Raw genomic sequence first — 27,222 nt, forward strand, 5'->3', positions numbered from 1 at the left:
AACATTCAGAGTGACTTTAACATCTTTGTGGACTTTGCGTCTTAGGTGATAGAAATGATGTGTTTAAAGTAAGAACAGAATGCGGATTGACTTAAATATCCTTGTGAGACCCAAGAATGCATTTTTTACTAAAACACAAAACAAAATGCTGTCCACTGAAAAGGACATTCCATAAAATATATAAATAAATTTAAAATGTATCTGCAAAAACTGTTGCATTATTCTGTTTCCAATTAAGACAATTGTTTGATGTAAAAAAGCCAAATCTTTTACTTGCTGGGTTTCAGGAGGACATGATTAAAAACATATGAAGACATTTTCTAAAATGGCCTGACTGTGAATCAGGTCATTCAACATAATCTGAAGTAGATAATTTAACACTAATTACCAAAAAAAACTGTAACTGCACTATAAACATAATCAAACTTGGATGGTTTTCTGATCAAACCCTCTCTGTTGGTTTTTCCTCTGATTCAGTTCAGACTGCTCCTACCTTTGGGGGGCGCTGTTGTGCTTTCATCTGCTGCCTTGGCTTTGTTCGCCGCTCTAATGGCGAAGATCCGACCGTCGGACGTCCTGATGTACGTCCCTGAAACCGACAAAGACAACATTAGTCCACATGTTTGTGGTTTTCATCATCCTGAAGGACGGATGTTTGTTCTCAGAAAGAACAGACTCAGTCCAACACAGACATGAGTTCCACTGTAGATGACCAGATTAAACCAGATACTTTATGTGTGGTTTATTTTTGAGCTGCTCTCTTGATCGGCCTATCTCGAACGGGACTCCTTCTGATTAATTTTAGTGTTTTGGTCCCATTCTATATTTTATATATATATATATATATATATATATATATATATATATATATATATATATATATATATATATATATATAGATAGATAGATAGATAGATAGATAGATTGATAGATAGATATAGATATACACACACAATAACAGCACTTTAAAAACATGCACTTTAAACCGTATTTACTGTGAATGGACTACACTCTTCTCAACTTACACAGTATTTATGTTGAGTTCTAAGTTATTTATTGTTTTATTATTATTATTATTATTATTATTATTATTATTATTATCATCATTATTATCAGACTGATCTCATGAAATTGTGTTGTATGTCATGCCAGTTCTTATGGCACTTGGTGCGCTATACGTATGCATTTTTATCCTTCTGCATGTTATTCAACTCCATTTGATCGCATGTCAATGTATGCCAAGATCTGTGGTTTACATATCCGTAACTGCTAACTGTAACCCTAAACCTAACCCAAAATGCTAACCGCTAACTGCTATCCCAAAGCCTAAACCTAACCCTAACTGCTGATTGCTAATCGTTAACTGCTAACCCTAACCCTAACCCTAACCCTAATCGCTGACCGCTAATTTTGTGGTATTTTATGCAGGGTGAACATACACATGCTAATCTTATAATTCGTATAGATAACACACCAATTAAAAGTGGCGTGTTATCTGTATGCAATTCATGATATCACGTTTATTATTATTATTATTATTATTATTATTATTATTATTATTATCCTTTAATTAACCAGGAGAAATGTTATGCTAAGTCTGGCATACTTACATTGGTATTATAAACTGTGTTTATTAATGTGCAATTTCACTTCCAGATAAATGGATAAATACATTAAATAACTTGAATTCATTAAAATACGATGCAGAACCAATGTTATGATGCAGTTCAATAAATGGTCGAACTTGAACTTTCTCTGGTTCTGATACTTGAATTTTACTTCATACATTTCACTTTTTCTGCAGCTTTTTGTGTCTTAATACAACTCAGTAGCAAGTAAATCAGAAAATACTCTATTCTATGGCTGATCACAGATTATTGATCGTATTTCTAAATAATAAATGCATCAGGTTCTTTGGCAGCGCTGCATCATTGTACTCTGTTCTAGGTGGTGAATTTGACCATCTCTGAAACACGATGGATCAGCCTAATTCCAATTTTCGTTGCTTCGGTGAGCGTCGTTACCTTTGGTGCCTCTGATGATGTGGATACTTTCTCCTGTGGTGATTCTGGCTTGAACGTCGGTTGAGCTGTTGGTGCCTGGAATCACTATGTCTGAGAGAAAACGTAAGGATCAAAGGTCAATAATGTCCATCTGAGGACAGAAGACGAGGAATCAATGAAGAAAAATGTGCAGGACTTTGTACCAGTAGTGGTGACGATCTTCTGCACGAACACCCCGGCTTTCTGCAAACAGTTGACAGGGAAACCTCCGAGTCGGGACATGGACGAGTCGCTGCTTGGGGCGGAGCCTGTCGACGCCTGCCGTGGCATCATGGGAACTGAAGTTGACTGGACGGGCCGGACGCTGGCCACCGGCTTCTCTTCAGTACGAGGGGGTGGACGCCTGAGAGACGGGATAACGTGATGCCATGAGACAAAACTCCACCCACCTTTTTATTCCTACATATCGTTAGCCTCACAGCATAACAATATTGCTAGCATAAAAGCATCATATCAAAGCATAATTGCCCAAGTCATATTTTATTTCATTTCATAGCCAGTGATGCTAATTTAATCAGCAGTGTTAGGAAACTAAAGTTAAACAGATTTCGCAATTTGGTCAAAATATGAGAGGAAATTATGCTGAGGCTGACGCTATCATTAGCAAAAAAGCATCATATCATAGCATAATTGGCTAAGTCATGTTTTTTTCATTTCATAGCTAATGATGTAAAATCAAATCAGCAGTTTTAGGAGACTAAAGTTTAGCAGATTTCACAATTTGGCCAAAATTACAACTTAGGCAATTTTGCTATGAGGCTAACAATATTATCGTTAGCATAAAAGCATCATATCATCGCATAATTGTTGAAGTCACATTTTTTTCAGGTCACAGCTAGTGATACAAAATTAATCAGCAGTTTTAGGAAACTAAAGTTAAACAGATTTCACAATTTGGCCAAAATACTGTATGAGAGGAAATTATGCTATGAGGCTCATGCTATCATTAGCATAAAAACATCCCAGCATAGCTGCCTGAGTCATATTTTTTTTTTTCCGGTCATAGCCAATGATGCTAAATGAAATGTTAGGAGAGTAAGGTTAAGCAGATATCACAATTTGGCCAAAAATATGTCTTAGCTAATTATGCTACGAGGCTAATTACATCCAGGTTTGAGTGGTTTGTGCCACTGACCAGTTCCTCTGGCTGAAGGCGGGGATGTTGGTGAGGCTCTGGTCGCTGGCCGGGTAGTAGTGGGCGTATGAAGGCCGGGTGTACGGCACCGACGCCCTCTTCTCGTCTTCGTAACCTTTCTTAGCGGCTATTTTCTCAGCGCTGCTCAGCTTCAGCTCTCGGCGATCCATCAGCAAAGACTCATGGGGGAACGGATGCTAAAAGGGAGGATCAAGGAGGAAACGTTCAGTTAATTTGACAGAAGAAGAAGAGCTGAATTCAACTATGACCTGGAGAACATATGGGTTAAAGCCTCCATGGACATGTAACAATGGACGGGTTTTAAAAAGACGTTCTGTTTTTTGGATGATTCTCCACATCGATTGTTACCGTCTGTAAAGTTAAGAATCCTGTGTTTTCAGAAGCTTCAGATTTTTATGCTGGTTTCTGTGACTCAACCTCTCAGATTTTGTCAAACGTGTTTTAAAGAGGGACTTTTTGTGACTTTTCTTGACATTTTTCACTCAAAACTCTAATGACATTATTAGCACTTCATTCATGAATTTGGTTAAATATTTCTACAAAAGTGGATTTTATTATGTGGCGATATTAGAACACAATACTATTAAGATGTAACCACATTATCAGATGTTTTAACATTAAGACATGGTTTTTATGCCTAAACAGTGGGTTTTTACATCACAGTATTATGACTTTTATCTTTAGATGTTTTTTACATTAAATGTTTTCACACAACTTGCTTTTCACTTCACCATTGGGTGAGATTAGATATTTTTCCACTAATATATATATATATATATATATATATATATATATATATATTTTTTTTTTTTTTTTTTACATAATAATTGACTTTCATGTTAAAAAGGCATTTTCCCATTTTAACAGGATCATTTTCAGATAATTTTCACTTTAAAATGAACATTTTCAATTTATATTTAATTTACAACAAGATATTTTGACATCATGACATGATTTTCATGTCTAAAACAAGTGATGTTTGCATTCTGAGATGATGACTTCTATAGTTACATGTTTTTTACATTAAGTTCTTTTACATAACATGCTTTTCTTTCTCTCCTCAGACTTTTAACCTGTTGATTACAGTTGATCTTTTAGCAGTTTTTCCACTTAATACCACTTGATTTTCAAACACTAGTCTTTTTTTTTTTGACTAAGTTCAGCCTTCCGTTTCCTCCTTCCCATCACCACTAGGGGGCGTGGGTGTGGTTACCTTGGTGATGAGGTGGGGGTACAGGTGCAGCCCCTTCTTCAGGACCCCCTCCATGTTGTCTCGAGGCTTCAGTTGGACCTGGGTGGGGTCGGGCTCCTCCTCCACAAAGTGAAGCAGAGACTCCACCTCCCTCCTGGTGAAGGTCAGGACGGGGTTGAGGTCGTCCACCACCCGGTCTGAAGGAGGAGGAAAAGGTCAAAGGTCAGACGAAGGAGAAGAGGATGAAGTCTAACAGGAAACGCCTTCACTGTGGGTTATTGTTTATTGATATTTAATGCATTTTAATGATGAAAGTCCTGATTAAAGGAGTAAACCTGCACATTTATGACACATTTTAACACTTCAGAGTCCAACATGAATACAACATGTCAAATGAAAAACACAACTGTAAGGTGAGGTTGAGCTGGAACAACATGATACCGAACAATGCAAAATAAACAGTTTTATAAAGATAAGACAAGATAAGATAAGATAAGGTCAGATCAGAAGTATTCCAGATCAGTCCAAATCCAGTCGGTTTCCTCATGTTTGACCCGTTTGTGTCCGACCCACCTGACATTCCCTGTTTGGAGATCTGCCGGTCGTAGATCTTCTTCTCCAGGGTGAAGTCACACACCAGCCTGTAGATGTGACACGCCTTCCTCTGTCCGTACCGATAAACTCGACAAACCGCCTGAGCGTCGTGACACGGGTTCCACGAGGCGTCGAACACCACCACGCGGTTGGCTCCGATCAGGTTGACGCCCAGACACCCGGCCCTGAGGAGGGAACCCGACAGGAACCATCAGACGGGTTCATGGTTCTGTCTCTGCGCTGGTTGGGTTGTGTGGTTCTGGTGCGTTTGCGTTACCTGGTCGACAACAGGAAGACCCAGGCCGAGGTGTTGGAGGGGTCGTTGAACTGGTTAATGAGCCGCTCTCTCTCTGAGGCCGTCGTACTTCCATCCAGTCCTGAAAATCACAATCAGAACCAGAACCACAATACTTGATTAACCCCAAGGGAAATTATTGTGTGTTACAGGTGCTTCATTTAAGTCTAATTAAAAGTAGTAGGAAACAAATGATCCATACAACAAAAAGATATATATATATATATATATATATATATATATATATATATATATATATATATATATATATATATATATATATACACACACATAAAGCTCAAAATATATATTCCAAATATACAAATTAATACACAATTAGAACAGCAATCTGTACAATATGTACAAAACAATATATAAAAGAAATATATAAATATATAAAAGAAATGTGTGTAATTATAACTATTACTAAAAAAAAACTTTTCCACTGGGATAAAGTAGCAAGTAGTCAATTTTTGATGTAAATGTAATATATGAAGACTTTATTTTAACTCCAAACATATTTATTTGAATCTTTTACTTTGTTTCCGTCTGGTTTGTCTGATGGTATAAACTGCATTAAGTTGCATCTTTTCTTTTTTTTTCATCTTTTTGCTCCTTTCTTTTATTTTTTATTATTATTATTTTTTTATTATAACCTTTATTTAACAAGGAAAAAAGCTCATTGAGATTAAAAATCTCTTTTTCAAGAGTATTTAATCTGTTTTCATATTTTACATCATTTGTCTCCTTTTGCCTTTTAACACATTTTCATCCTGTTTTTCTTATTATATACATTTATTTGTTTCTTATTACAGAAGTTGATAATGTGCCCTAACGTACAGTGCATAGTTCCTTTTTTCTTATTTTACTTTTAGAATGTATTTTTTTTTTAATAATTTCTTGAATTTATAATTTACTTGACAGACAACATCTACCTCCAAGTAGTTCCTTGTATGTGTTTATGAATAAATGGAAAATAAAGATTATTCTTATACTGATACTGATATTCTGCTGATTTTATATATTTTGGGGAAATTCATTGATTAAGGCAGTAACGGAAACTAAAATAAAGTCAGAAAAATGTAGGAAAAGGGAGAAAATCTATAAAATAATCACAATGATTCTTGAGAATAATAATAATAAAAAAAAACAGTTTAATTTTTACCCTAAACCTTCTGAACACTAACAGTACAGTTCATTCAGTACCACAGGGACACCAGCAGGTGGCAGCACTGGTCAGATTCTAACTGATTAGACTCCTCTCACATTAAATTAATCAACTATTCATGTGTTTAAAATCACTTTTCATGATCTCTGTATGTCTGTTAGTAGTTTAATACTTTACAGAACCAGGAGGTTGTTGGTTTAAAGCCGTCACTCACTGTAGTAGTTGAGGTTTCGGACCCAGTTCTGGTTCGGTTTGGATGAGTTGGGTGAAGGAGGAACCGGCCTCTTTGCCAGGAAATCCTCGATGACCGTCAGCGTGGACAAACTCTGACTATAAGAAGAAGAAAAAAACACAGCGGAGGGTTAGAGCGGGTCCTGATGCTGTGCACGGTTGTTCAGTTCAACAGCTGTCGTTTCTTTTCCGACCTGAACACCAGGAGTTTGTCTCCTTTACGGACGCTCTCTTCTATCAGATGGAACAGCAGAACCATCTTAGCAGAGTTCTCCAGGATCCCAGGTTTGTAGTCACACATGATGTCCTTCGCCTGCAAAAGTAACTCATATTAACCCTTTCATGCATCAATTACCAAAACCTGAGTTGAGAGTTTTTAGCTCAGTGTTTTTGTTCCTTTTTAAGCAAAAAAACACGATTTTTCATGGAGTTAAATAAATGTCCACTCAGCTGGACACCAAGGGTTTGACTTTAGAAGCAAAGAAATATCTATTTAACAAACCAATATCAGAAAATGATGAAAACTGTGTGAAAACTATGGCATAAAATTTGTAATGCTATTAATCTGATGTTTTCTCACATTTTAACATATTCTAATCCTAGTTGTTACTCACTTTATGCAGATAATATGAAAAAAAAGAGGTTTTGCTTTAAAAAAAAAAAACACTGTTAATTACACTCAAACAACAATTCTCCATTGTTTTCCACTAAAACATGATAGTGCAGATCAGGTTTATCCAGAACAGTAAAGTTACAGTAATGGGATGAATTACAGTGTAAATACAGACACTGATGCATGGAGTCACATTTAGTCGACATGGGATAAATTGCAGATTTCTTCCAATATTAAATACATATGTGGGATTTTTCCAATGATATTAATCCTTAGATGTTACATGATTTTTCCATATTTTTTTCTATCTCTAAAGGTGTCCTGATATAGAACAGTTTACAAGATATTAGATTAGATTGGATAGAACTCTATTGGTCCTTTGGGTAGAGCCTTCAGGAAACTGTGGTTCCAATAGCAGCACAAACACCGAATATACACACGAGAAATACCACAAGAAAATAGCAAAACTGTAACTATAAAAAACCAGTGGGATGTTCAGCATTTCTGCCTTCCTGTCAATCATCTTGGATATGAGTAAAAAAAAAAAAAAAGCACTTCCCATGACTGACCAACAGGTGGCAGTGTATGGGATAATGCATAAGCGTCCATGGTGTTGGCTGATATTAGACGGTCCAGACTGTTTGTGATCTACTCACCCATTCATAGGTGATGACCTGATTGGCTTTCTCCTGCAGCTGGTTCAGACTCAGTCCACCAATGGGGTTGGGGTTCTCCAGAGGTTTTGGCTTCTGATTGGCTGAGGAGGCGCATCGGCTGGAGGTGATGTCGTCCAGGTCCAGGTCCTGTTCGCTGGCCAGGTTCTCCTTCTGCAACGCCTCGTACAGAACGTCGGGATGGTTCCAGATCTGAAGGATGAGTAGAGCATCAGCGACGTGAAAAAAAAAAAATGAGACTCAAAGAGAATAAAGTCACTTCAAACTTCAATAAACACAGTTTTGACTGAGATTAAAGAAGTATTCTGATTCTGATAAAGCTGTACAACGGCGTATTACATACAAAAATAAAAACATGTGTCACTATGAGAATAAAGCCATAATATTATGAGAATAAAGTCATAGTTTTAAAAAAAACTTATACTTTAACGAAAATAATGTCATATTTTTATGTGATTTAAAGTCATAATATTTTGAAAATAAATTCACATTAGTGTGATAAAAAGTCATAATTGTTGATGACAGAGTTTCTGATTACGGCTCTCTGGCGTTACCACCACTAGCCCTACAGCTGACTGCTTCCACTCAGTTCCTCCTCCACAAAAGAGGCAATTTGCTCAAAATCGGTTCAGTTCTTACAATGAAACAAACCCAAACGTGTGCAAACTCGCTTCACAGTCCTAAGACCGATGCTAATGTGTTGATGGTGGGCGGGGCTAATAGATTCAGTATTTGTATTTTATGATCTTTTCTTGTCTATTTTAAAATTACATCATTCTCGTAATATTTCGACTTCATTCTTGTAAAAATATGACTCTTTTTGTATTCGACTTTATTCTCACAAAATTACGAGTTTTATCTCGATATTGTACGACTTTATTCTCATAGTAACAAGTGTTTTTATTTTCTTATGTGGCCCTAATACGCTGCCGCAAAACTGGACTAAAACAAAGTAAAAAAATATCCTGACAAAGACCAAAGCTGAAAATAAAGAGACTAAATGACTATAAATTTGTTGTTAAATGAAGGTGAACTAATTGTGATCTTAATATTTGACTTCAGATTGAATATTTTCATTTAAACGCAGACTGTTTTCCCGTGCTGGGGGTGAAACAGTTGGTCCTGGTCACCTTGCAGCAGACGCAGAAGGCCTTGAGTGGGTTCAGACTCAACCAACCGCTGTTTCCTGCCTCTCTGAAGCGGTTCATGAACTCGGTGTAGAGCGCCCTCTGCAGGGGAGACAGACGCACCAGGATCACATGTTCCTCCTTGGAGGGCAGCTGGTCCTTCAGGACGTCATGACCTCGTCTGGAAAATAAGGGTTAACGTTAAAACCACGGACACAGACCAGAAAACGAGGAGTCAAATCTCAGCCAAATTTGTCTAGAGATAAATGGAAACATTAGTCGTTATTTGCATTTTTATATTTATGGATGTTTCTATTACTCGTTATCAAAATCACCATTTTTCTAATACAAATTTAGTAGATTCTTGTATCACTCTTGAACGTCTCTGCACTTTATTTTTTGTATTTTTGATGTTATGAACACTGCAATTTCCCCGAGGTGGGATCAATAAAGTCTTAGCGTATATTATCGTATCATGTGTTATCGCATCTTATCTTATAGTAGCTTACTGTATGTTATCATATCTTTTTCATATCCTATCATATTGTATGTTTTTGTATCTTTTCGTTTCGTATGTTATCACATCATATATTTTCAAATCTTATCGTATTGTATGTTATCGTATCATATGTTTTCGTATCTTATTGTATTGTATATTTTTGTATCTTATCATATTGTATGTCTTCGTATCTTATCGTATGTTTTCGTATCTTATTGTATCGAATGTTATCATATATGTTATTATATGTTATTGTATTGTATGTCATCTTATCTTACAGTAGCTTATTGCATCTTATCGTAGCGTATGGTTTCGTATCTTACCACATAGTATGTTATCATGTCATATGCTTTTGTATCTTTTCGTATCTTATTGTATCATATGTTATCGTATCTTATTGTATTGTATGTTATTGTATCATATGTTTTCGTATCTTATTGTATTGTATGTTTTTGTATCTTATTATATTGTATGTCTTCGTATCTTATCGTATGTTTTCGTATCTTATTGTATCGAATGTTATCATATATGTTATTGTATGTTATCGTATTGTATGTCATCTCATCTTATCTTACAGTAGCTTATTGCATCTTATTGTAGCATATGGTTTCGTATCTTATCACATAGTATGTTATCATGTCATATGGTTTCGTATCTTTTCGTACCTTATCGTATCATATGTTATCGTATCTTATTGTATTGTATGTTATTGTATCATATGTTTTCATATCTTATCGTATCGTATGTTATTGTATAATATGTTTGCGTATCTTATCGTATTGTATGTTATCGTATCATATGTTTTCGTATCTTAGTGTATTGTATCTTATCGTATCATATGTTTTTGGATCATATCATTTCAAAGGATGGTGTTTAACAGAAGTATTTTGCGTTTTGTCTCCTACACTCTCGTCTTCTTTAAGCTCTGAGTCGTCCTCCACATTTTCCTTCGGTGTCACAGAACAGTAGACATATCATCTGTTGTTATCGGGTGTAACTGATGTGCGTGTTGGCGTCTCACCGCTGTACGAATCCCTCCAGCAGACTGTGCAGGACATGGCTCCGGTACCTCATCAGCTGGATGTCCTGTGGCGTACTGTCCACACACTGCCCGTTCAGAATCGGACGCTCAAACATGTTACTGAACTCCTGACGTGTACCTGAAAACACATCCAGGATACTCAGGTTGAAGCACCGCTGAAGGCAGATCAGATGGGTGTAGTTTACCTTAATAAACCTTTATTATAAAATACCACCGAGATTTGTTTCTGCAGGGATTCAATGGCTTGAACAGGAGCCGAACCACAGAAGTAAAGAACTGTGTCATCAGCATAGAAGTGCAAATTAGCATCTGGCTCATGTCCATCCAGATCATCAATGTAAATAAGAAAGAAGAAGGGGCCTAATACAGAACCCTGTGGCACCCCAGCAACAACAATAATGAGTCTTCGTACCTAGGAAGTCGGGCCGGACGAAGTCCACCATGCACCAGTACTCGATCAGGTTGTTCTGGAGCGGGTACCCGGTCAGAACCACTCGACGCCGTGTCCGGATGTTCTTCAGGGCCTGGGATGTGCTGGCGTGGCAGTTTTTGATGCGGTGGCCTTCATCGCAGATCACCACGTCCGGACCGGGTCGGGCCAGGGCTCTCTCGATACCTGAAGGTACGATACGAGAACATCCAAATAACTCACTCCAGTGCCTCCCATTTGTTCATTTTCAGATGTTCTCCTGTTCTTCCTTCATCCCACCTTTCAGTAGTTCCTGCTGCCGGTCCTCCTCGTCCAGATCGATGACGACTGGACTCGTGGTTTTCTTGCTTTTCTTCTTCCTCCCGGCTACGAAGCTCTTCTTCAGTGACAGGAGGCGGTACATCTCGTATCCCATCAGCAGGACGCCGCCGTCCCGGGACCAGTCCTCCACCACCTTGGCCCTGGTCGCCGTGTTCCTGCAGAAAAAGACACGTTAAGGCATGAGTTTACACCTGGAACGATGAGTTACTTAACAGTTAATCACCTGACAGACCCACAGGAAACAATTAACCACTGTTACTCATTCTTCAAGGGAAATTTCACAAACAGAATCCTAAATGGATGGTATTTGTTGCTTCTGAATTTTTAGTTGTGATAGTTTGAAAAATAAATAAATAAATAGAAAAAACCCAACCACTTTCATTTAATAAAGAGCGTTTAACCCATAAAGACCCAGTGCTACTTTTGTGGCAGCTCCAAATACATTTTTTTCTCTATATTTAACTTTCCTAAGTGATTAATCACCATTTATTATAATATTACCCACTGTATTTTGCATTTTTTCAGTGAAAATCATGTATTTTTTAAAATTCAATTGACTGATTATGTAGATGTTCATAAAAGCTCAGATTAAGCTTGAAGGTTATTCTATCAGAAACGGAAAAAACTGTAAAAAAAAAAAAAAAAAAAAGAAAGTGAAATTTCCAGCAAATATATCATTAACTGAGCATAAAAACAAGCACCAACCTCCACTGTCACTGATCCAACTCCACTGGTTTTACTATTGAATCAATGTTGATTCAAATACTTTATTTGAGAACGTGAACAAAATAAACCCTAAAGTCACTTTTAACTCATAAACACCCAAACAACCACTGGCAAACAAAAGCATCTACTGATGTAAAATGTTTAATACCTGTTGATCCACAAATCCTATCAATACATGTAAATAATTGGTGTAAAATACAGTATGTCATCTTTTCATGGTCATCAGATATGACTCATTTGGACGTTCAGAGGCTCTGTAGTTACCATGGAAACACCGTCATCTTCTACAACATTGATTCACCAGTAAAACCCATGGAGTTGGATCAATGACTGAATGGACACACTGGGTTTATGTTCAGTTAATGAGAGGTTTGACTGAAAAAGTCAATTTTTCTTCAGTTTTCTCTGTTGTTGCTTTAAAAATCTTTGATTTTACATCTACACAATCAGTAAATTAAATACAGGAAAACACATGATTTACACTGAAAAATGCAAAATACAAAGGATAATATTATAATAAATGGAGATAAATCACTTAAGAAAAGTTAGAGAGAAAACATCATTTGGGAACTGACATAAAAGTAGCTCTGGGTCTTTAAGGGTTAATCACCTTTAACCAGGTGCAATGATTCCAGTTGTACTTTAACAAGAATAAACCACATTGTCACAATCATTTCATGAGAAGAAGGAAAAATATTCCAACTTCTTGGGCGACAGTGTCAAATGTTTTTACATTTAAAAACAAACCAACAAAGTCAAATTTCAACCTGGTGGGATAACTAAAGTCTTATCTTAACAAATGTCTGAAACCAAGTGAAAAACACCCACTTGTGTTCGTCGTTGAGGATGTGAACTTTAAAAGTGCGAGGGGTCACAAGGTTACGGTCCACGTCTGGAGGTAATGCCTCCGCAGGCGGGACCCACATGTTGAACTCCGACAGCCAGTTCTGCAGCGTGTTCACCTGCACAAAGGAGACATGGGAAATCAGAAACAGTCTGTCTGCACATCACAGAGTTTATCCAATTAAAGTTCAAGTAAAAATACATAAAAGCTTTTTTTTTTGACATTATTTTAATTAATTTGTTTCAATGCTGAACAAAATAATTAAAGAATTATATTTTTAGGTTCTGGCATCTTCATCACAAGGCTACATTAATTAACTTTTATGCAGCATGAATTACATAAAATGAAATAATTAAATTTTACGCAATTTTATGCAATTTTTTTATGCAACTTTTTATGCAACCCTTAAATATTTGTTTGGGGTTTTTTTTGTCTAAAACTGCCTCTTATGGTTCTATTGATCCATTAACTGATCAGACGTTGCGTTTTGAGTGGTTCATCAAAGGGGGCGGGGCTTACGGGTACGATGGCGAGCACGGTGTGAGCCTCGGTGTGTCTGAACAGGACGTCAATGAAGGAGATGACCTGCAGCGTTTTGCCCAGACCCATGCTGTGGGCCAGGATGCAGCCGAAGCCGCTGCTGCCATGGAAATGCTCCACCGACTCCACCAGGTTATCGTACAGGAAGCGGATGCCGCCGATCTGAGGAGGAAGGAGGCGGAGCATGTAGAGAAGGTGAGACACGGAAGCAGGAAATAAAGGTCGATGGTGCGATAAGGTGAAGGTGTCACACGGTACCTGGTGGGGTTTGACCGCTCGCGCCAGCTGCGGCGACAGGAAGATGTCGTCCTCGGTGGTCGGGTGGTTGAGGTTGACCAACACGCGGCCCTGAGCGTCCGGACGGTTCAGGGAGTCGTTGGAGTGGGCACCGCTTGGCTCACCCTCTTCTTCTTCATTGGTGGATTCGCCGCTGATGTGGACGATGGTGTCGTCATCTCCTGAGCTCAGATCGATCACGTCTGCAGAGAAGACGAACACAAATGTTAAAGAAGAAGATCAAGAAAATGAACAAAAATGAACTAAATACAAACTAAACGAACAAAAATAAACAAAATAATCAAAAAATTAATAAAACTGAAAAAAAATTTAAACATTAACAAAATGACAAACTAAATCAACAAAAAATGTTCAAAATAACAACCAAAATTTACAAAAAATGAACAAAATAGTCAAAAAAATTCAACAAAAATGCATAAAATAAAATAAATGAAAAAATAATCAACAAAATGGACCAAATAATAAAAACATTTATCAAAATGAAAAAAAAAATTAAAAATCCTACAAAATTAACAACATGGAACAAAAAAATGAACAAAATAATCAACACAATAAAACACAATCAGGAAAATCAACAAAATAATCAACCAAGTGGAACAAAATGAACAAAATAATTAAAAAATGAACAAAATAATCTACAAAATGTTCAAAATAAACAAAAGTTACAAAAAATTAACAAGGATGACCCACAAACAGAAACATTAAAGTAGAAGATCAAGGACAATAAAAATGATGAAAAAATTTTAAAAATCCTACAAAATTAACAAAAGAATGAACAAAATAATCAACAAAATAAAGCATAATCAACAAAATCAACAAAAAAATCAACAAAATGGAACAATAGGAACAAAATAATTTAAAAAATGTACAAAAATGAACTAAAAAAATCTACAAAATGTTCAAAATAACAAAAGAAATTTACAAAAAATAAACAAAGAGGATGAACCACAAACAGAAACATTAAAGAAGATCAAGGACAAAAAAAAGAAAGAATTATTTTTAAAAATCCCACAAAATCAACAAAATGGACCTAAAATGTACAAATAATCAGCAAAATGTTCAAAATGAAAGCCAAAATTTACCAAAAAATTAGACTCTTTTCAGTCTAACAGTTCCCAGAATCCTTCCATATCTGCTCTGGTTACATCACACTGATTTTTGGTGATGATAATCATCCCTCCATTGTCATTGTCCTTGACATTTGAGGAGCGGCTCCATCGACGTTACTTTACCCACGTCATTGTGTCTGTGTGTCTGTGTGTGTCTGTGTGTGTGTGTCTGTGTGTGTGTGTCTGTGTGTAGTTGGGGGGGGGGGTAATAATAATAGAACAGTACATAATGTTTCTTTTTGACCGAAATCCATATCTGATAAAAACCAACCAATGTCAATGGTATCAAGTGGTGAAAGTTACACAAGCTGGCACAATGGGAAGAAGTGTGTGTGTGTGTGTGTGTGTGTGTGTGTGTGTGTGTGTGTGTGTGTGTGTGTGTGTGTGAAAAGACAGATAGTGCTTATATAACTGCAGTGAATGGCTGGTTATACAAGTAGGATTAGAGCGGAGGGGGAGACTGGTTATGCAACCCCAACCACAAATGTCACTGTGCCACTGTGGTGCGCTGCCACTGGGTTTGTGGAAAAGTGTGTGTTTGCGTAAATGCGTGTGTGTGTTTGTGTAAAGCGGTGTGTGTTCTGGCTCGGACTCAGGATTAGCCAGCTTTATTGCCCCAGACCGGCTCTGATCTGCCCTTTCCAGCCCTCCATTAGGGTTTTGTTTTTGTCAGCTCCTAAACCTACGTTATCCTCATTGTTGTGCGTTTGTGTCATTGTTTGGTCTCCTGTGTGTGTCTGTCGTACATCCACTATATGGACAAAAGTATGTGGACACGTTTTCTAACAGGGGTCTGGGATACAAAACAATAATGACTAATGTCATAATGTAGTTTTATTCTTGTTTATCTTCCATTAAACTTTAAGGAAATATTGATGTTTCCATGTCAAATCCTCATGAACAGGGCGTCTTACAGCTGTAGACATGATGTGTCCCAATATTTATGTCCATATAGTTTATAAACATCAATATTTCTTTGGTGTTATTGCCAAAACACCAAGGAGATCCGGCGGTGATCGGAGTAAAACCACTATCCCTGAAAACTCGATTTTGGGGATATACATATGCTGTGAGTGAGTCCTTTTGTCCATTTTTCTACAGCACTTCGAACTTTCAAAATCTGGCAGTCATTTATAATTTACAGCATGTTAGAATTCTGCTGAAACGGCTCATTCTCCATCTCCTAGTACAGGCGTGAGTGAAATTACCGTAATGACCCAGGAAACCCTATACAGTACAACGTTGGAATTTTTCTAATTTCACAAACAGTGACAGAGCTACAGTCATCCAAACTACATATGCGCAGGGTGTGTCAGCGGTGACACATCAGGTTTTAAAGAGTTAAAATCATAGTCAACGTTGAGAGAAATTAAAGGGGTCACATTTAGCTTTTTTTTAAATGGAATTCCTCATTTTCCCACATTTCCCTGTGGTCTCCATAAACTGTAAATGCTCTGCTTGGGTCTGAATTCTTCATTCATTCAACTCTACAAGTCCATCTTCAACCCTATTTCTGAGGAATGACACCAGAAAGGTGGTTTGGAGCGCTGGCCCTTTAAATGCACATGAGCCACTTCAGGCCCCGCCCCCTCCAGGTTGTTGGCTGTGCTGCTCTGTCCAGTTTCTCCGTACTCAGAGAAATGTTCGTGGAAAGTCTTGACCTTATATGTACAAATCTCATGACATAACTAGTTATAGATGTAACAAATTAAGCAGGAATTCAAACAGCTTGTAGAAATCCACTGGATTTTTGCCCAAATGAATCTAAAGATAGTTTTGCAGCAGCTGGAGGGTTCAAATTCAAACTGAATGAACTATTAGGGTCCAAATACACAAAGAAATGAACCAAAGACTAAAAAAAGCGAGTTTAGACAAATGAGCCCTTTAAGTCCAAACCATCTCTGAGTCATTTTGGAAGCAAAGATAACAATTTAAACCAAACTAACCAATGCAATGATATTTATCCCATAATATAAAACTATATTCTGACATTAGACATTATTGTTTTGTATCCCAGACCCCTGTTAGAAAAGAAACACCTGAATTCAATGTGTCCACATACTTTTGTCCATATAGTGTGTGTGTGTGTGTGTGTGTGTGTGTGTGTGTGTGTGTGTGTGTGTGTTTAGCCTTGACGTGTGAAGATGTTTTGGCTGTTTTCCTCAACTTGACTTATCATCATGCCTTTGTACAGATACACATACACACACACACACACACACACACACACACACACACACACACACACACACACACACACACACACAAATGACCATGAGCGTTTGGTGTGTATTTGTGTGTGTGTGTGTGTGTGTGTTTGTGGCAACAGAACAGTACATGCTGTACCCTGTGGAGGCTTTAAACACCCTGATGGACTAACACCTCCTCCACTGTCATGTTTCCATCAGTTGAGACACTGTGTTCATGTCCTGGAGACCGAACCGAACGTTTACCCGAGGCCATGGAACAGTAACGCCGCTTACTGTGACGCAAATTCACCGTTATATCATGATCCGTTTCCATGGAGATCAGCAGATGTGTATGATTATGCACAATATGAGGCTTTATGAAGTTTACACTGTCAAATAAAAACATGTGGTGCGGTTTTACTTCACTGCACATTCTGCATTGTTCTGACTCTGCCTCCTCTGCTGTTTGGTAGGATTTTCAAACCAATCAGATTCCACGTTCATCTGATTGGGTTGAAGATAAATGAGAAAAAAAAAAGACGTAAAACAGACAAAAATAGTTCCAGTGTCCCTGTATGTCCATGTCTGTTCTACATGGATCAGAACCAGTTGAATGGGTGAGGTTGTCAGGTTCTGTTCTATGTTCCAGTCCTGGTTCTGTTCTATGTTCTAGTCCTGGTTCTGTTCTATGTTCTAGTCCTGGTTCTGTTCTATGTTCCAGTCCTGGTTCTGTTCTATGTTCTAGTCCTGGTTCTGTTCTATGTTCCAGTCCTGGTTCTGTTCTATGTTCTAGTCCTGGTTCTGTTCTATGTTCCAGTCCTGGTTCTGCTCTATGTTCCAGTCCTGGTTCTGTTCTATGTTCCAGTCCTGGTTCTGTTCTATGTTCCAGTCCTGGTTCTGCTCTATGTTCCAGTCCTGGTTCTGTTTTATGTTCCAGTCCTGGTTCTGCTCTATGTTCCAGTCCTGGTTCTGTTCTATGTTCCAGTCCTGGTTCTGCTCTATGTTCCAGTCCTGGTTCTGTTCTATGTTCCAGTCCTGGTTCTGTTCTATGTTCTAGTCCTGGTTCTGTTCTATGTTCCAGTCCTGGTTCTGCTCTATGTTCCAGTCCTGGTTCTGTTTTATGTTCCAGTCCTGGTTCTGCTCTATGTTCCAGTCCTGGTTCTGTTCTATGTTCTAGTCCTGGTTCTGCTCTATGTTCCAGTCCTGGTTCTGTTCTATGTTCCAGTCCTGGTTCTGCTCTATGTTCCAGTCCTGGTTCTGTTTTATGTTCCAGTCCTGGTTCTGCTCTATGTTCCAGTCCTGGTTCTGTTCTATGTTCCAGTCCTGGTTCTGTTCTATGTTCCAGTCCTGGTTCTGCTCTATGTTCCAGTCCTGGTTCTGTTCTATGTTCCAGTCCTGGTTCTGCTCTATCTTCCAGTCCTGGTTCTGTTCTATGTTCCAGTCCTGGTTCTGTTCTATGTTCTAGTCCTGGTTCTGTTCTATGTTCCAGTCCTGGTTCTGCTCTATGTTCCAGTCCTGGTTCTGTTTTATGTTCCAGTCCTGGTTCTGTTCTATGTTCCAGTCCTGGTTCTGCTCTATGTTCCAGTCCTGGTTCTGCTCTATGTTCCAGTCCTGGTTCTGTTCTATGTTCCAGTCCTGGTTCTGCTCTATGTTCCAGTCCTGGTTCTGTTCTATGTTCCAGTCCTGGTTCTGTTTTATGTTCCAGTCCTGGTTCTGTTCTATGTTCCAGTCCTGGTTCTGCTCTATGTTCCAGTCCTGGTTCTGCTCTATGTTCCAGTCCTGGTTCTGTTTTATGTTCCAGTCCTGGTTCTGTGTTCCAGTCCTGGTTCTGTTCTATGTTCCAGTCCTGGTTCTGTGTTCCAGTCCTGGTTCTGTTCTATGTTCCAGTCCTGGTTCTGCTCTATGTTCCAGTCCTGGTTCTGTTCTATGTTCCAGTCCTGGTTCTGTTCTATGTTCCAGTCCTGGTTCTGCTCTATGTTCCAGTCCTGGTTCTGTTCTATGTTCCAGTCCTGCGGTCTGGATGCAGATCAATCTAACTATAGAAGTGGGCGGGACTTTCACTGCAGGAGAACTCAACTCATCCAATCACAGTCCATATCCTCTTGAGACCCAGCAATACATTTTTGTCCTCTGTAGGGGACAAAAGTTTCACAGCTTTACTTAAAAAAATGCTGTCCAATGCAAAGGACACTCCATTAAAAAATGTATAAAATAAATAAAACTAATTTATGCCATTATGCAGTGTCCAATCAAGGCAATTGTTTAAAGTAAAAAAAAAAAAGGCAAAACTTTCACTTGATCAATAGGAACTCGACTGATATCTGGAACTATTTACATGTTATAAACTATTAAAATATGGACCATTAGAAGGAAAGGCACTTTTTTAACCCATAAAGGCCCAGTGGTGCTTTTGTGGCAGTTCCCAACAAATTTTTTCTCTCTATATAACTTATCTTAAGTCTTTTATTGCTATTTACTGTAATATTATCCTCTTTATTTTGAGTTTTTTCAGTGTAAGTCACGTGTTTTCCTATATTTAATTCACAGATCATGTAGCTGTTCATAAAAGCTCAGATTAAATTCAAAGGTTATTATATCAAAAAGGAGAAAACTGAAGAAAAAGTGACTGTTCCAGTAAACTCTGTCATGAACTGAACATAAACCCAGTGTGTCCATCCACTGTCACTGATCCAACTCCATGGGTTTATTATAGTTTCTTCCACTTCATTTTGTCCTTGTTACTTATTGTTTTGACAATTTTTTATGTTTTGTTCATTTCATTGATCACTTTGGCTGTTCTTGTTCATATTGTTTCTTATTTCATTATTTTTTGCTACATTTGAGTAACTTTTTTTATTTTGCTTGTTTTTCCTTTATTATTTTGTACATTTTTCTATTTATTTTTGTATATTTATTATATAATTTATATAAACCCAGTGTGTCCATCCACTGTCATTGATAAAACAACCATGGGTTTATTATTTTTTCTTCCATTTCATCCAGTTTGCAGCTTATTTTGTTGTTGTTGCTTATTGTTTTGTCAATTTTTTTATTCATTTTGTTCATTTCATTGATCACTTTGGCCGTTCTTGTCCATTTTGTTGCTTATTTCCTTCTTTTTTGCTTCATTTTAGCTACTTTTTTTTGCTTATTTTTCCTTTTTTATTTATTATTTTGTACATTTTTCTATTCATTTTTGTATATTTATTATTGAATTTATATAAACCCAGTGTGTCCATCCTCTGTCACTGATCCAACTCCATGGGTTTTACTGGTGAATCAATGTTGTAGAAGATGACGCTGTTTCCACGGTAACTACGGAGCCTCTGAACATCCAAATGGATTCATATCTGATGACCATGAAAAGACGAAGAACTGTATTTTACATTAATTATTTACATGTATTGATAGAATTAGTGGATCAACAGGTCTTAAACAGTTTAGATCAGTAGATGGTCTTGGTCACCAGTGGATGTTTGGGTTTTTTCTGGGTTAATATTTAAAAAATGAATAAAAAAATTACAAAATCTAAATTTCTCAAAACTGTGAACAAACTTTCCAGCTCTTCAGTTGGGTTAAAAAGTGCCTTTCTTTCTCTACATCTGGTTTATTTGAGGCTTCAGCAGCCGAGTCGTAAATAAAGCGTCAGTATCTGCTCTGACCTACTGACACATTTATACGAAAGGTCAAAGGTCAATCTGAGTCAGAGCCTCATATCTCAGGATCTAAAACCATTAAAGAATCAGAACCAGAGTCGTTTCTGAAGCTGCTGTCGCTGAGTGAAGGTGAGAGTTTCTGAGTGGGTGTTTTTATTTCATCTGCACAAATATAACAGCATTATTCTTTCTTTAATTAGACTGAACCCACACACTGAGTCTGAGGAGTTTGAGGCCACACAGAGTCACGTCTCCACCACTTTTAATGAGGCAGTTGGATCATTTTCATCTTTAGCGCTGTTCTCATTACAAGAACAGATTCTCAGGGATTCACTTCGACACGACACAGTCCAATTGTTCCGAGGTAAAGACACTCCAGTCATTAAAACTACTGAAAAATACAGCAAAGTCACACGCAGCAGTCGTTTTAATGGGTTTGAACAGCATTTTTTAGGTTCAGGTTTATGTCTAAATGTGATGCAAATTTGGCACAATTTGCATAGGATATGTAAATGTCCATCCACTATCATTATGACGGCTCAATAGTTGCACAAAATACAAAAGGTAATGAAATAACTAATGTAAATATATAGAGAATTCACATGAAAAAAAGGCTAAAAAGGTCTAAATACATTAATTTATGCCTAATCTGTATGCAAATAATACGTAGATTTCTTGACTACAAAAGGAAAATAGTTTTAATTTAATGCTTGTTTTGTCCAATTAATGACATTCCAGTCATTAAAACTAAAAAATCTTGCGCTTTTCTTTGATAATTATAAGTCAAATGTAACAGTTGTTTTAATGTGTTTTAACAGCATTTTTTAGGTTCAGGTTTATGTCTAACTGCGATGCAAATTTTGCAAAATTTGTAAAAGATATGTACAGATTTTGCCTGTATCCACCAACTATCATTATGAAGGTTCAATAGATGCAGAAAATGTAATAAGTAATGAAATAACTAATGCAAATAAATATAGAATTCACATGCAATTCCTTAATATAAGCTTAAAAGTTCTAAATACATTAATTTAAGTCTAATCTGTACAGAAATAATACACAGATTTCTTGAATACAGAGGGAAAATAGTCTTGATTTAATGTCTGTTTTGTCCAATTAATGAAACTCCTAAAAAAATCTTGAGCTTTTCTTTGATAATTAAAAGTCACATCAGGTTTTTGTCTAAATGTGATACAAATTTAGACTGAATTTTCAGAAATTTTTTTGCATAAGATACATTCAATTTTTGCCTGTATTCATAAACTATTATTATAAAAGTTCAACAGTTGCAGAAAATGTAAAAAGTAATGAAATAACTAAAGTAAATTTATATAGAACTTCCTTTTCTGTTGAATACTTTAAGCCTAGAAAAAGCTTTAAAGTTCTACGTACATTAATTTAAGCCTAATCTGTACAGAAACGTTATACAGATTTCTTGACTTGAAAGGAAAATATGCTTGATTTAATGTTTTTTTTTGTTAATTTTGATGGTTTAGTACTTGTTTTATTCAGTTTGTTGATTCAGAAACATGATTCAAGTGAAAATGAACTCAATAAGTGTTGTTTTCTTTCAAATTAAACATGTGAAGTTGTAATATTTCATTAGTTTTTGTTAAATCTAACACTAACCCTTTGTCTCCACATCAGGTCTGTTGTAGTCGTTGTGCTTTTTTTGCTTTTTTTTTTTTTACCTGTTTTGTGTGCGATCTCTGACTTGGTGGAGGCGGGACCGTCGGCTTTCCCAACATCCTCGCTGATGCTGGTGCTGCTGGAGTCCAGGCAGATCACTTCCTGTCTGGACGGCTTCACTTCCTGCTGCGACGCTGACGCTGATGCAGATGTCACACGGTTTGTTACATCACCTGAATGGGAAAGGGGGTGGGGCAAGAGCCAGGTGAACAGGTGAACGGACAGATTTGAGATGAGGAAAAATATTGGTTCTTCTGTTGCGTAAAAACATTCAACACATGGACCTGGATTTTCTGCTGCGTCTCAGAGCTCTGGCCTTTCACAATAAAAGCTCAAAATATTCAGTCTGACAGTTCCTTTCATGTGGCATTAACCTTCCAGTATCCTGCATTTTAGCATTTAGCTTTTGACCTAGCACAAAAAATAATAATATATATTAACCAATGTTTCTATTAATCCTTGACATATGCCAGGATGAAAAAAGCCAATATAAGTAAAAATAAATAAACATAAATAAAAATATATGCAGAAATATTTTTTTGGTTTATTCTCTTCATTATTTTCTAAATTTTTAGCTCATTTTGATGATTATTTCTCCCAATTCTTTCTATTATTTTATCCATTTCCTTGATGATTCTCTCATTTTGTGCATTATTTTCTTAACTTTTACTCATTTTAATCATTTCCTCTTTATCTATATTATAAAAGGGAAGTGGACTCTGTGTGTGTGTCTGGTATCACACTAACTCTGTACAGAGCTGACTGCTGCAGTTTGTCAAACTTATGCATGTTTGGTCAATGAACAGACTAGTGAAAATGACAAGTTGACAGAACAAATATTTTGGGAGATATTTGTAATTTTGGAATGCAACAGCCTTACAATCATGTTGCTGTGCCTAGAATCATCATTGAAGTGGGTTACCTAGCAACAGATAAACAATAGGACCATGTTGCCATGGTGTCATATTTCCTGCGCAGGTACATACATGGCAGCTGAGAGGTTATTCAACTGAAAATGACAGTGGAATTTTTTGCAACAGTCAGTATAAAAACACGTGTGGTTTCCCACGGGTCAACGCGCTAGTTTTTATTACATAACTTTTTCATTTTCTTGTTCTCATTCTCTTCATTTGACCGAACACAAAAAATAATAATGCATTTTAACCAGTGTTGCTGTTAATCACTGACATATGCCAAAATGAAAACAAAAAAAGGAATCCAAATTTTATGTAGAATATTGAAAAAAAAAAAAAAACGTTTTTTGCATTAAAAATATGGTATGTTTACATTAGAAATATGGGATTTAAAGGGTTAAAAATATGACAGTTATTGAGTATTTGGGATTTTTGTTTATAGCTCAAGTTGATGAAATACAAAAAACACAAAAAAGTTAAACGTATTATAGAGTTGCTTTAAATTCTTTAGTATTTTTGTAACTTCCTGTAAATCTGCTGCCTTTTTGTGCTACAAATCGAACAGTAAAAGCTTTGAAAACCTAGCGCCTGTTCGCGTCTGTCCAGGTGTCGATGTTTCAGGATTTCGATCGTAAACGTCTGCTGACTCCGCCCAGGCCTGTGTGTGTTATGTGTGTGCGTCTGTGTGTATTGTGTGTGTTGGTCACCTGTTGTGTACTCGGGCAGCAGTGGGAGGGGAAAGTCCTGCTTCCTCTGCTGCTCCAGGCGTCGCCTCCTCTCCAGCTCCTCCTGCTGGGCGGCTTTGGTCACTGCCTCCAACTGATGCTCACGAAGCAACTTCCTACAAAAACACACCGAAAAACCACGTCCACATCAAGAACCGCACTCTGAAACTCGTACAAACTCAGCTGTGTAATTGTTCCTCCACAGACATCAGTAGTCGCTTTTCCATTGATCCTCAAATGGTGCGAATATAATTTAAACCTAAAAATTTGCCTGATGGAAAAACGACCACTTTGCAAAACTCATTTTTCAATGAAAAGTTTTTACACTTGCAGAAGGTGGTTTTTCAGGTGTAGTGAAATTGGTATATTGTGAAAAATTGCAATGGAAAGAGCTTTTTACACAACTTGAGTCATGTGGGGAAAAAAAAGGATGTTGTCGAATGTTACAACAAGAGAAGAAGAAGAAGAGTTTAAAACAAACATGACACAGTTCAAGTATGATGAAAAGTATCAGGAAAGAAATGATCAATAATCAGTTGCTGTTGTTACTGTCATTGTTTCTGAGTATCTCATTTTTCTTTGTTTTTTATTTTTGTACCTGATGTTGTGTCTCACGTTATAAATATTTCAGAGTATATGATTTTTCTGATAGTATATATACTTATATATGATATTCATTGTTTTTTCTATTTCATACCTGATTTTGTGGGTCATGTTAATATAGTATATGATATTTGTTGATATTTAGTTATTTATTTTTTTGCGTTTTTCTTTTTTTGTCATTAATATTATTTGATACTTGTATTTTTTTCCAGTATTTTACCTGATGTTGTGTCTCATGTCATTAATATTATCTGATATTTGTTTGTTTTTTTCAGTATTTTACCTGATGTTGTGTCTCATGTCATTAATATTATCTGATATTTGTTTGTTTTTTTCAGTATTTTACCTGATGTTGTGTCTCATGCCATTAATATTATCTGATATTTGTTTGTTTTTTTCAGTATTTTACCTGATGTTGCGTCTCATGTCATTAATATTATCTGATATTTACTTTTTTCAGTATTTTACCTGATGTTGCGTCTCATGTCATTAATATTATCTGATATTTACTTTTTTCAGTATTTTACCTGATGTTGTGTCTCATGTCATTAATATTATCTGATATTTACTTTTTTCAGTATTTTACCTGATGTTGTGTCTCATGTCATTAATATTATCTGATATTTGTTTGTTTTTTTCAGTATTTTCCCTGATGTTGTGTCTCATGTCATTAATATTATCTGATATTTACTTTTTTCAGTATTTTACCTGATGTTGTGTCTCATGTCATTAATATTATCTGATATTTGTTTGTTTTTTTCAGTATTTTACCTGATGTTGTGTCTCATGTCATTAATATTATCTGATATTTACTTTTTTCAGTATTTTACCTGATGTTGTGTCTCATGTCATTAATATTATCTGATATTTGTTTGTTTTTTTCAGTATTTTACCTGATGTTGCATCTCATGTCATTAATATTATCTGATATTTACTTTTTTCAGTATTTTACCTGATGTTGCGTCTCATGTCATTAATATTATCTGATATTTACTTTTTTCAGTATTTTACCTGATGTTGCGTCTCATGTGCGCCGGTTTGGAGCTCCTCTTCTTGGTTCCCGTCAGGGCGGAGGGGGGGGAGGGGCTTTGGCTGGCCGGTCTGGATCGTGGTCTGGACGCGGGTTGGGAGGGGGGCGGGTGGGCCGGCGTCTCCTCCGAAGGCGAGGTAGATGGAGGGGGGGTGCACTGCCACCCGGCCGGGTCGCCGCCCTGAGCCTCATTCTCGGAGCTGAAGGGGGCGCTGTGGGACTGATCTGAGGAAGGAAGAGGAAGAAGAGGAAGAAGAGGAAGCACATGGTGGTCAATTTCATTTCAATAAAGAGGAAATACAAGCATAAAAACACACTTAAACAGCCATGATCATGGTTGTTTACGGTGAAGCAGGTGAGACTTGAGGTTAATGAAAAGCTCCTTCACGTCCTTTAACGACTCTCAGCGCTGATTACAGCTGTTAACATTAACCACCAATTACACATCAATTAAGTCAAATCACAAAAGATGGATCATTAGTGGCTGAGAAACAGTCGTGAATCAGCCGCTGAACCAGATCAACACCACGGAGAAGTTCACACAGGTTTGACCAAGGAACAGAACTTCAGTTAAGAGCCAGAGCTACTTTTATGTCGGTTCAAAAAGAAATTATTCTGTTTATTTAATTTTTCTTAAGTGATTTATCACCTTTTATTAAAATATTATCCTCTGTATTTTGCATTTTTCAGTGTAAATTGTGTATTTTCCTTTATTTAATTCACTGATTATGCAGATGTTCATTAAAACTCAGTAAATTCAAAGGTTATTATATCAAAACAGACAAAACTGAAGAAAAATGGACTTTTACAGCAAAGATATTAATAACTGATATGTATTCATTCATTATCATCATTGTGATTGTTTTCGTTCATTTAATTGTTCATTCTTTTTTTAACTTCATTTTTGCTTATTTCACTTTATAGCTTTGAAATTTTTTTATTTTAATTTTTTATTTGATGAGGGAAGTGATTCAGATGTGTAAACATGAAAAGACTAATGAATTAGTGATAATTAGGATATCACTGGGGTTTGACAAATTTGAACAAACATTTGTGATGAAAGTCAGATGCTGCTTTAAGAAAGTGTGTCCATCCACTGTCATTTATCAAACTCCATGGGTTTATTATTTTTGGTTCAGTTTGCCACTTATTTTGTTCTTGTTGCCTAGTATTTGTGTTTTTTTTAATTCATTTTGTTCATTTTATTGATTATTTTCTCCATGTTATTTATTATTTTGCAATTTTCTTCAATTTTCTTTACTATTTTCTTTTCATTTATTTTGTTCTTTTTATTTCTAACTTTATTTACTTTTGTTTGTTTACATTATTTATTGTTTTTTCAATTTTTAATTCTTTTTTTTTTTTTATTATTGAATCTACATAAACCCAGTGTGTCCATCCACTGTCATTGATCCAACTCCATGGGTTTTACTGGTGAATCAGTGTTGTAGAAGATGACGGTGTTTCCACTGTAACTACGGAGCCTCTGAACGTC

General features: G+C 36.6%; 1 protein-coding gene and 1 long non-coding RNA gene across 3 annotated transcripts in view; both read right to left on the reverse strand.

Moving 5' to 3' along the window:
• Positions 1-27,222, reverse strand: part of LOC115422515 (helicase ARIP4-like) — a 72,909-nt gene that overhangs the window by 4,884 nt on the left and 40,803 nt on the right. For both annotated transcript variants that reach the window (XM_030138870.1, XM_030138871.1), the window contains exons 2-21: positions 25,709-25,952; positions 24,077-24,210; positions 22,458-22,628; positions 13,774-13,994; positions 13,495-13,677; positions 12,960-13,093; positions 11,364-11,560; positions 11,067-11,270; positions 10,634-10,772; positions 9,117-9,294; positions 7,969-8,178; positions 6,894-7,012; positions 6,683-6,798; positions 5,283-5,382; positions 4,985-5,190; positions 4,433-4,608; positions 3,199-3,395; positions 2,207-2,406; positions 2,025-2,114; positions 494-589 (exon numbers count right to left, since the gene is read on the reverse strand). In XM_030138870.1, coding sequence (XP_029994730.1) covers positions 494-589; positions 2,025-2,114; positions 2,207-2,406; positions 3,199-3,395; positions 4,433-4,608; positions 4,985-5,190; positions 5,283-5,382; positions 6,683-6,798; positions 6,894-7,012; positions 7,969-8,178; positions 9,117-9,294; positions 10,634-10,772; positions 11,067-11,270; positions 11,364-11,560; positions 12,960-13,093; positions 13,495-13,677; positions 13,774-13,994; positions 22,458-22,628; positions 24,077-24,210; positions 25,709-25,952 — 3,315 coding nt within the window. The remainder of the gene's footprint in view (positions 1-493; positions 590-2,024; positions 2,115-2,206; positions 2,407-3,198; positions 3,396-4,432; positions 4,609-4,984; positions 5,191-5,282; positions 5,383-6,682; positions 6,799-6,893; positions 7,013-7,968; positions 8,179-9,116; positions 9,295-10,633; positions 10,773-11,066; positions 11,271-11,363; positions 11,561-12,959; positions 13,094-13,494; positions 13,678-13,773; positions 13,995-22,457; positions 22,629-24,076; positions 24,211-25,708; positions 25,953-27,222) is intronic.
• LOC115422540 (uncharacterized) lies at positions 24,907-25,701 on the reverse strand. The gene is made up of 2 exons (XR_003935850.1): positions 25,469-25,701; positions 24,907-25,405 (listed from the first exon to the last, which is right to left on the reverse strand). It is a non-coding gene; the product is annotated as an uncharacterized LOC115422540 (long non-coding RNA).

The sequence above is a fragment of the Sphaeramia orbicularis genome, chromosome 7, assembly GCF_902148855.1.
Source record: "Sphaeramia orbicularis chromosome 7, fSphaOr1.1, whole genome shotgun sequence".
Taxonomy (NCBI): Eukaryota; Metazoa; Chordata; class Actinopteri; order Kurtiformes; family Apogonidae; genus Sphaeramia; species Sphaeramia orbicularis.